Source organism: Mizuhopecten yessoensis, unplaced genomic scaffold (assembly GCF_002113885.1).
Source record: "Mizuhopecten yessoensis strain PY_sf001 unplaced genomic scaffold, ASM211388v2 scaffold11077, whole genome shotgun sequence".
In the NCBI taxonomy this organism is placed as follows: Eukaryota; Metazoa; Mollusca; class Bivalvia; order Pectinida; family Pectinidae; genus Mizuhopecten; species Mizuhopecten yessoensis.
The window spans coordinates 361,199-372,650 of record NW_018408868.1 but is presented as its reverse complement, the minus strand read 5'-3'; the positions used below and the strand labels follow the sequence as shown (position 1 = coordinate 372,650).

At 35.6% G+C, this 11,452-nt stretch overlaps 1 protein-coding gene across 2 annotated transcripts in view; it reads left to right on the top strand.

Moving 5' to 3' along the window:
* Positions 1-10,465, top strand: part of LOC110465431 — a 14,122-nt gene extending 3,657 nt beyond the window's left edge. For both annotated transcript variants that reach the window (XM_021521232.1, XM_021521233.1), the window contains exons 2-9: positions 2,135-2,690; positions 3,185-3,895; positions 4,303-4,507; positions 5,222-5,290; positions 5,525-5,641; positions 6,748-6,823; positions 7,033-7,150; positions 9,968-10,465. In XM_021521232.1, the coding sequence (XP_021376907.1) occupies positions 2,307-2,690; positions 3,185-3,895; positions 4,303-4,507; positions 5,222-5,290; positions 5,525-5,641; positions 6,748-6,823; positions 7,033-7,150; positions 9,968-10,075 (1,788 nt within the window). In that variant the 5' untranslated portion in view covers positions 2,135-2,306 and the 3' untranslated portion in view covers positions 10,076-10,465. The remainder of the gene's footprint in view (positions 1-2,134; positions 2,691-3,184; positions 3,896-4,302; positions 4,508-5,221; positions 5,291-5,524; positions 5,642-6,747; positions 6,824-7,032; positions 7,151-9,967) is intronic.
* Positions 10,466-11,452: the final 987 nt, after the last annotated feature.

Below are 11,452 nucleotides of genomic sequence, written 5' to 3'. Positions count from 1 at the left end.
CAGAAATTTAATACCCAAAGTGGGGGGTGCGTAAAATACACAGGTATAGAAAATTTCAAGTTTTTTTCAGGAAAAGATCGACGATTCTGGGAGATCGCCATCTTGGATTATTTCCCTTATTTATTATACACGGAACTCTAAGACAAATGACGGTCAACAAATTTATTTATGTCAAACATTAATAAAAGATACATAATGTGTTGTTATGTGAGTTTATGTGAAAAGTATTATTAAATAGGTAACCGTTAACAAAAAAAGTTTAGCCAAATTCCTATGCCAGAGAATCGCCGATCAACTTACGACATTACGTTTCGACACCTCGGTGCGTTTCCCCATGCTATTACAAAAATGTAGTTGTTCAATTTAAGCTCCGTTCCATGTAAGTTCTGTAAGGTTTTTTCAAATCGCCTATGCGTAAACGTATAGCATGTTTTTTTTACGACTCACTTTCATGTTGTCTAACATTACGTAAACACGTGATTGATAATAACCTCATGAATTATTTCAATATTTATTAAATGAAGCACCGTAAAAATAGTCTGCATTAACTATTTTTTTCCTTGGAGTAGATTTGAAGAGGATGTATTGATTGTCCACGCTTCTAGTATAAACATATTTTTTATAATCCCTTATCAGTCAAATCAGTCTGTTGTTATGACAATGCAGTAGGGCTTCGTAATTCACGCCACGTGTTGGTGAGTGAATAAACAACAACACGGTCCGTCGATCGCGACTGCAAATCATTTCTATTAGTAGAGCTATTGTTAACGGGTAATCACAGAGATAGTGTTAGCTAATTACTGCATTGTAATTTGTAAAAAATATCGCCAAACCACGGACTTAGATAATCTAATTCCGTGGCCAAACTGATCTGTGACATGACCTGGTTTGAAGTGACGTAACCCAAGCCGCCATGATGAGCCTTTCTCACTGATCGTAATTTTGATCAATAAAAGGTTTCTAATTATGTCTTTCACCAGGAGATATGCACCAGCGGTTATTAAACATCGAATTATTTAGTAATTAATATGTTTTTGTTAGCAGGTAAATGTTTTATGTAAAATATTGCTAAAATGAATTGATGTATGCCGCTTTGCGCACACGTGTGTGTCATGTGTGATCAGATAATTCAAAGAAAACAAGCAACAAAATACACATTTTACGTAGTTTCTTCTTGGTTTTGAATATCATTTTACATCAATGAAAAAAAAATCATAGAAATATATTTAAAAAAAAAATATTCAGAGATCGATTTTCGGAGCATGAACATCGTTTTTTTCCAGATTTTTTGGGTGCGCAAAATATTCGAGTAGAAGCTTTTTTCCCGATTTTCAGCCTCAAAAAGTACCTGCGCAAATTATACAGGTGCGCAAATTACATGGGTTTTTACGGTATTACTTTGTAAATTTGGGATTCCTGCCCCCTCCCCAGGGGCTAGGGCGGGGCCCCAAAGGGAACATTTACCAATATTTTCACATTCTTATCCTTTGATGACATGACAAGTATTGTATTTCACTTAGTTTACATGCTGATTTCCACATCACATCTAAACAATAAAATAAAGCTACCAGTACCTATGATATAACTCAGGTGACCGCTAAGGCCCTTGGGCCTCTTGTTTGTCTGAAGATTTTCTCCTACATTTTTTATAGCATATCAGCTAACCACTCTTAAAATGATGCAGATCTTATTTCAATGTAAGAAAGTATTTAACACTATATCGCATTCGACTTGCGTATTTTATTCCGCCCCGCGGTACTCTTGTTAAAGATTTTGATGAGTCCAATCAATTAATAACTTTGAGATATAGTAGATCCTTAAAAAGTTGATGAGTCCCACAGGAAAAGCACGAGTCCAGGGCCCGTATTCAAAAATCTCATTCTCTTTTCTTCAAATGACTTAGAAAAGATTTGAAGATACTTAAAATCGAATACTGTTTTCAGTGTTTACATTTGAATTTTTGTTGTTTTACATGATTTGAGCGAGTTCCAAGAAAGCTGGATCGAGCACAGAATCCATATTTGAGCATGAGAAAAGTATCATGAATACGGGCCCTGAACTCAAATATTTGAGCCCCAAAAATCAGTGAACTAATTTAGTGTATTTAGAATTATTTCTCTCTTTTGAATTACAGGTGATATAAGAGAATGGTACTAGAACCATCAATCTAGGATTCACCATGGTATTATCATACAACATGACTGAGAAATAAAACTTTTTTGTACAATGTACTTGCGATCGGAAACATCAAAGAATAACGTGATCACTCATTAGCCTAACTCAATTTTCAAAACAAAATTATAACCATGGCAACAGCAGACACAACCCAACCTCAAAAGCACAGTAGTAGACGCAGAAGTCGGAACCAGCCTTCATCCCGTATGGAAAATGACTTTGTTCCTAATAACAGTACAAGTTCAGAGACCCCTGGTGAATCATCTTCCCATGGTCACCATCATCACCACAGACTGTCCCGCCAGTCCTCACGCCCAACCAAACAGTTGGACTTTTACCAGGCCATGTCAGACTTTAAGGTTATGTTCCCTATGATGGAAAATGATGTGATAGAGGCAGTATTGAGGGCCAATGATGGGGCAGTGGATGCAACTATTGACCAGCTGCTGACAATGAGTATTGACAATGATGGTAGCGAGTCTCCGGTCACAGTGCCGTCTGACCTCATTTCTCCTGTAAGTATCATATGTAGACTTTAAACTGTTCCATATCTATTTCCTTATTCTACAATGACACATACGTATATAGGAAATAGATTATTATCTGTCCTTCTGTGACTCATTCACTAGCCTATAAAATAGTATATAGCAGACTTAAAAATCATGAGTATTGTTAGTTATAATGATTAAAATGTTTACATTCTTTTTATAAATTTATTATATTATTACACAGTTCTGAATCACTTTCCTCTAAGACTGAAAGCTAGAATATGTCTTTTGATTTTAAAATATATTTACTGCACTTTACAATTACATATCAAAATAAATTTAAATACATGTAAGTTGGTTTAACTTTATGATATCAAGGAGTTAAGAAGCATTCATATTACATATTAAAGTGTTGGTAACTTGTTAAAGAACAACAATTTGTGTTAAGTCTGGGTAAGTGTTGAGCTGTACTATCATTCATGAGTCCATCGTTTACTGTATATAATGATCTTGTTCCACAGTTGTCTGATGATTGCCCCGAGTACAATGAAGAGAGGACAGAGGATTCACCACCCTCCTACACAGAAGCTGTTCATTCACAGGCTTCTAGTAGTATCTGGACCACGCCTATTTCTAGTCAGGCCCAAGACCACTCTACTTCCTCTACAATTAAGAACAAATCACCTTCAGGCTCCCTCAAAAAGGAACACAGTGGCAGCAAGCGGTCACCATCTTCGTCTCTGGGATCAAGGTACAGAGGTCGGGACCTCCTAGACGGGGATGTGGACGAATTGTCTCTGTCTAATACAGAGCCAAAGCGCCCTCTACCTAACACAGACATAATTCAGAGTAGACTTCCAAAGAGAAACTTTCGTAACTGGAACCCACCAATGTTGGGTACTTTACCAGAGGACTTCTTAAGATTGACCTTTACCCCCCAGCCCCCCTCCTCTCTTACTCTCTCTACACCACCCATGCTAAGTAGTCCTGTGCACCAGTCACTTGATGATATGGCATCGTCACATGACGTCACACCTAAATCACAGAGTTCACGTCACAGACATTCAAAGTCAAGTCGCAGTCATGGAGAACGCAAGAGGATGTCACGCAGTCTGAGTGAGAAGACGAGTGAAAAGTCATGGTTGACATCGCAAAACAACAAAGATACTTCACCTTTAATGCATCAGAGTTCATTTAGTGCTAGAGGCAGTAATCCTGGATCAAAGACATTGGTAAGGCTATGTGATATGTATAGTCTATGGTTTGTTATGAGTATAATACATAATGAACTTTTACTGTCAATGGTTGCTTGACCTCATGCTTCTAGCTCAGCTATTTTTGTGTCAAATGCCTAGACTTGAATCAAAAACAGCAAATTCTATTAAGCGAAGTTTGTTTGACTTGGGTTTGTTACCAATGAATGCATTTATTACCCTGGTAGAGGCTAATGGAGGTTTGTTTAAAAGTGAAAGGGAAAAGAAGAAACCTTCATTTCTGCTGTCTGATGAGTAACAGTTAGCCTTGTATTTTTTGGTTAGGGATATTTGCACTTGTATAGCTATTAGTATTTCATTTTATTGAAGTTAACTATCATTTATCTTTTATGCTTATTGATTAATTGTATATAATTATGTACCAGATGATTTCCTCCCTGGAGTTCAGCCAGGATATGTTAGATGAGAAGATGAAGGAGAATGAGAGACGGAGGAAGCGAGCAGTGATGAATGCAGACCCAGAAATGTCACAGTATTTGGAGGACGAGAGGCTTGCTATCATGTTACAGAATAGTGAGTTCCTGGAAGAGCTCAGGAGCAATGAGGACTTCATGAAAACACTGGAAAGGGGTGAGTTCTCATCCAATTAAACATGAAAAAACTGGAAATGGGCCCGTTCTTATCCTCTTAAACATAAAACACTGGAAAATGGTTCTCATCCTATTAAAAAAGACATTTTTTGAAGGATAAAACTATAAAAAGTTACCTGGTAATATAAAGAGTATGTACTTTCAGATCACATGTATAGTTAAAATTCCCTAATTGACAAATTATGTTTGATGTGAGGTAATAAAATTCCAGTTTCCCAATAACAGTATTACAGTAACTCATTACAACATATATTCATTCCTGAAATCTTGTGAGGAAAAAAATCAGAATATGTCCAACATTTTGATATGGTGGTAATGTAAAACATCTGTAACCCTCTAAATAAATCATTAATACTTCCTACACTTATGAAAATCTCATATGAAATGCAAACAAATTCAAGATCCTTCGAGTCTTACTGCAGTTACAGTACAAAGTATGCTTTTAAAACATCTGCCACACGTCACCATCTTAATGTCAATAAATTTGTACCTGTTGTTTTACCAGTAATTATGCTTACCAGTAGTTTTCTCGCAACAGGTCATTCAGTAAAACCACTATTGACTTTCCCACTTTTTTTAAGAAAAATTGATTTCAACTGGTTCTAGGTTGTAAAAGCCCAGTGTAATATCTGTGGTGTCTCATCACATACCTGCTGTATATATGTAGAGAGACTAAGAACTTTGTACTTTTCAGATCGTATGAACCTGTCAGCCTTTGAACCTATCCCAGAGCCTCCCCAGCAACTCCCTCCACTAGAACATGGTAAGGTCAACTCTTATTGTCACCATGAGCAATGGTGTGGAAAAGTGAAAAAGCAGACATGTACAAATTTGTTATACACAAAATGTGTACTTGTATTTATCATATAAGATGTAAACTTTCCTTCTGTTTAATATACTGATGTATATATGGTAGGTTAAGCAAAGATTATTGATAATGAGGTAAAATTTCCCGACTTTATGAGATCCTGCACAGTGAGGTCTCTTGTTATTACAGAAGGCTACGGGGAGGACAGCACAGATCATATGGATGCATTTCCCTTCAGTCAGCCTATACCAAAAGAGAAAGACGACGACGCAGAACTGAGGCGCCAACTCAAAAACATGGGAGGAGGTGAGGCAGAGATTTAAAAAATGTATTTGATGAGTCCCTATCATGCTATTGCATCCTGTGCATATGTATTTTTGAATGTCAGGGAGTATGGTATAGAAAACAAACTCAAATCGAATCCTCCTGTTCCTACAGGACAAAGTAGGGTTATTGATTTGACATCAGTGCGTCAGGGGCACATGTTCTGGTGTCCCGTGCCTTTCATTCAGTACTTAGATACTTACACATATCACATATAAATGTTCGTTCATGTGGCTGCTATCTATATGCCCTGGGACACATATATTCCTACCATACCAAGAATTGTGAGTGTGTCACACTGTTCGGCTAGAGTAAAAGATCAGTGGGCTGTGACCTCCGATGTGTATGAGGGTAGTGTATTCACTTGTATCGCAATTGGGTCAGAATTGAATTTTCATCCTATTGGATAATTTAAAAACCGATAATATGTTTAGCCTACCAGCACACTCTATGAAAAAATACATCAGTGGGAATTTCTAAGGTGTAAAGAAATCTGAAGAATTGTTAAGTTTGATACAAAGGGCAGATATTTATTGATCCATCTGAACTTATTTGGATTTTTGGAGTATGATGTTTTCCATCAGTTTAGGACGATATATATCTGACAGTTTTAATACCCTGATGCATGTACGACGAACGTGTGAAAGCACTTGTTTAAATAATTTAGGCACAACATGCAGGATTTCATATTCCACTGGTCCATTTCATGTAAAAATTCATATGATGGGGCCTAGCTTCAGATAACAGATTTACAGCTCACAGTAATACAGGTTTGAAGTAAATGTACATCTGGAAATGGTCCCTAAACATAAAAACTAAATAGATATAATAAATAACAGATGATTTCTAAAGGGAAAAAAAGATAAATGACAGAACAAATGTCACTCTAAGTCCCAATATATCAACCCATATCGATCATTGACAATGTTTCGCCCTTGAATAAGGCCAGGTGGTCGAAGTATTGGGACTCTGAATGACATTTGTGCTATTAAATATGTAAATGCCTTGCATAATGAGAGATACGTACTAATTCAACCATTCTTTAACATTGGTATGTATATACGGATGTAATTTGTTTTATTTCACAGCATCAAGAAAGCAGTTTGTTGCATTAGCAAAGAAGTTTTTCTCCAGAAAGAAGAAAAAGATGACACTAAAACAAATGTATCCTTTTGGTATTAAATATAGTCATTACAATAAAATCATTTCGTTTTTCTACCAAATCAAAATTGTGAAATACAAAACCCTTTTTTAAACATTGATTAACTTGGGTACAGAACATATATGTATTAATTAACAAAGCTGTTGTTATTGATTATGGATTTGAACCCGTTTTCATAACTAGCTATTAGTAGCACTTAACTCTAACAAAGACAGAAGGAGAAACTGGCCCCTTCGATGGTGAACTTACTGGACAGTGACGAGGAAGACTACAATGCTCACGACCATATGAACCATCCCTACAATCAGCGTACAGACATAGAACCTTTGGTGAGTACAGCTTCATTTAGTTTTCCACTTATTGAAAGTTTAAACAAAGTATCAAAAAGATCCACAGTTCTTACCTCAGTTTATCTTAATTCATTATTCATGTACTCACAAATTGGTCCCAGTAGATCAAGAAACTTAAATTTGAATTGGCACTGCATACATATTTCTGTGTGTAAAGGGTTGCCCACACACTATTAGCCCCATGTTGAAATTCTTAAATCTGTGATGAGCTCGATAATGAAAATTACATGATTTCTCATAGTTTATGATTTAAAAACATGTTGAAAACAAACTCTAGAACATATGAATCACTACGGAATAGTTAAAGGGGATAGAAATTACCCTATTTGCGAGGAAAATTCCCTAAAACTATTCCCTAGTGGAATAAGTCACCAACGCAAGAAATTGTAACAAACTCTAGAACACAGAAATAGGTCACCAACACAAGAACTAGTATCAAACTCTAGAACAGAAATAAGTCACCAACACAAGAACTAGTATCAAACTCTAGAACACAGAAATAAGTCACCAACACAAGAACTTGTAACAAACTCTAGAACACAGAAATAAGTCACCAACACAAGAACTTGTAACAAACTCTAGAACACTGAAATAAGTCACCAAAACAAGAACTTGTAATAAATTCTAGAACACAGAAATAAGTCACCTAAACAAGAACTTGTAATAAACTCTAGAACACAGAAATAAGTCACCAAAACAAGAACTTGTAACAATCTCTAGAACACAGAAATAAGTCACCAACGCAAGAACTAGTATCAAACTCTAGAACAGAAATGAGTCACCAACACAAGACCTTGTAACAATCTCTAGAACACAGAAATAAGTGACCAACACAAGAACTAGTATCAAACTCTAGAACAGAAATAAGTCACCAAAACAAGTACTTGTAACAATCTCTAGAACACAGAAATAAGTCACCAACACAAGAACTAGTATAAAACTCTAGAACAGAAATAAGTCACCAACACAAGACCTTGTAACAATCTCTAGAACACAGAAATAAGTGACCAACACAAGAACTTGTAACAAACCCTAGAACACAGAAATATGTCACCAAAACAAGAACTAGTAACAAACTCTAGAACACAGAAATAACTCACCAAAACAAGAACTTGTAACAATCTCTAGAACACAGAAATAAGTCACCAAAACAAGAACTTGTAACAAGCCCTAGAACACAGAAATAAGTCACCAACACAAGAACTTGTAACAAACTCTAGAACACAGAAATTAGTCACCAAAACAAGAACTTGTAACAAACTCTAGAACAGAAATAAGTCACCAACACAAGAACTTGTAGCAAACTCTATAACACAGAAATAAGTCACCAACACAAGAACTTGTAACAAACTCTAGAACACAGAAATAAGTCCCCAACACAAGAACTTGTAATAAGCTCTAGAACACAGAAAGAAGTCACCAACGCAAGAACTTGTAACCAACTCTAGAACACAAAAATAAGCCACCAAAACAAGAACTTGCAATAAACTCTAGAACACAAAAATAATTCACCAAAACAAGAACTTGTAATAAGCTCTAGAACACAGAAAGAAGTCACTAACACAAGAACTAGTATCAACCTCTAGAACACAGAAATAAGTAACCAAAACAAGAACTAGTATCAACCTCTAGAACACAGAAATAAGTCCCCAACACAAGAACTTGTAACAAACGCTAGAACACAGAAATTAGGCACCAAAACAAGAACTTGTAACAATCTCTAGAACACAAAAATAATTCACCAAAACAAGAACTTGTAATATACTCTAGAACACAGAAAGAAGTCACTAACACAAGAACTGGTATCAAACCCTAGAACAGAAATAAGTCACCAAAACAAGAATTTGTAATAAACTCTAGAATACAGAAATAAGTCACCAAAACAAGAACTTGTAATAAACTCTAGAACACAGAAAGAAGTCACCAACGCAAGAACTTGTAACAAACTCTAGAACACAAAAATAAGTCACCAAAACAAGAACTTGTAATAAACTCTAGAACACAGAAATAAGTCACCAAAACAAGAACTTGTAACAAACTCTAGAACACAGAAATAAGTCACCAAAACAAGAACTTGTAATAAACTCTAGAACAGAAATTAGTCACCAAAACAAGAACTTGTAATAAACTCTAGAACACAGAAATAAGTCACCAACACAAGAACTTGTAATAAACTCTAGAATACAGAAATAAGTCACCAAAACAAGAACTTGTAACAAACACTAGAACACAGAAATAAGTCACCAAAACAAGAACTTGTAACAAACTCTAGAACACAGAAATAAGTCACCAAAACAATAATTTGTAGCAATCTCTATAACACAGAAATAAGTCACCAAAACAAGAACTTGTAACAAACTCTAGAACACAGAAATAAGTCACCAAAACAATAATTTGTAGCAATCTCTATAACACAGAAATAAGTCACCAAAACAAGAACTTGTAGCAAACTCTATAACACAGAAATAAGTCACCAAAACAAGAACTTGTAACAAATCTTGATGTTTACGAGGCAAGTTCCTCCCATGTTGAACAAAGATACCACAACATTTTCCAGATTAACTTTAGTGTGAACTGTCATACAATGGTTTCTGACATTGTCTTTACCAAATTGTGTCATTAGAATTCTTTGGATCATCATAAGAAATTCAGATGGCCCTGACTTTAAATGTTGGCAGAAAAAATTTCAAATGATTGTCTAGGTTAGCTTACAAAAGGAACAAGTGACACAGGCCAACTGGGCCTGCCTCTTGATTGTATAATCCAATTGAGATGTGGTTTTTTTTTAAATTTCAGCCAAGCAGTATTACAGCAGTGCCAAGCTACAAGACGGTACAGCGGCCACCGTATCACCCAGATACCGTCACCTCCTACCATGACAACCATGCTTCAGATATGGTGTAGTTGTCATAGTAACAAAACTTAGGGCAACCACTAGTGATACTCATACCTGATATGTTCTATGTACATAACTGATATCAAACTGATTTAATTAGTCATGAAGACAAATCTCTCATTTGTGTTTTACCAAAGAGGATATAAACAGTACCTGATACCTCCCCCAACCTTTATATTCACAGTTGACTTCCGGTCATCGTTCTGGACCAAGCCGTATTGGTGAACAGGGAGGGAACAGTTAGGTTTTTATTTTCAACTTTAATTTGTTTTAAATGTCCAAAGGTTGCAAGGGTACAACAGCTTTCTGATGTGGAGGGATTTTTTTTCTAATTTTATTTTGATCATTTTAAATTAACCCTTTCACCACTGTAGACCATGATAGACTCATCCAGATCAATGTATGGTAGAGTCTACTTAAGTTTCCTAGGGGTGAAAGGGTTTACTCCTACAAATCTTAAAGACTTTAAACTTTGTAAAATCTTTATATGGAGACATCTGGGTTTAACCCAGTGATTTGATGAAGAATGATATACTCGATGAGCTGATGGTGAATTTTCATAAACATGGTATTTCTTTTGGAAAATTGGGTAAATATGCAAATGAAAAAAAAACCCAACATAACATCCTAAATTAGTATTTAAGTGTTGACGTCTGCAATCAAGGTACCATTATTGTTGAAATTATTTTTTGTTTACCTGAGTCTTACTCGTACAAGTTGTACATGTACCATATAAGGCAGGTTGGAACTTGGACGTTCAGTTTCATTGTGATAATAATCTTATTATGAAGTGTTCAGATAATCGGGAGTGTTGAGTGAGAATTTGTGCGAGGTGGATTCCTCGTGGACGCTCACTGAAGACTGAGGATAGCTGAGGTGCTATTGTGTCGTACCTCTATACATGAAGTTAAGTGGGCTTTCATTGAGATTTGTCATGACATTGTGTATACTTACGACAGGGACATGAGAACATATATTGGTTAGTGTGTGAATACAAGCTTACAAGTGACTAAGACAGATGTACAAAGTACACCGTACCAGGAAGCTACAATTCAGTATTGCAATACATTGTGTATGATATACTTGTATATTTGTACATTGGCTGTTAAAATAGAAGCTATAAGCTCGCTAAGGCCAACATGTTAGAGAAACACATGACATAGTGCCAGCTTTTTTTTTGTCATCCAACAATTATATTTTCATCTTTATTTCATAACTTTTTGGTCATAGTAACTTTGTAACAAATTCATGTATATAAATTGATGTTTGATTTTCATTTTTTATTGCATACTACTTTTAAGTAATTGTTGAAAAACATGCACACTGAAATACTAGTTTCACTCTTATTACCAAAGGAATTAACATAAAATCAAATATGTTTGTAA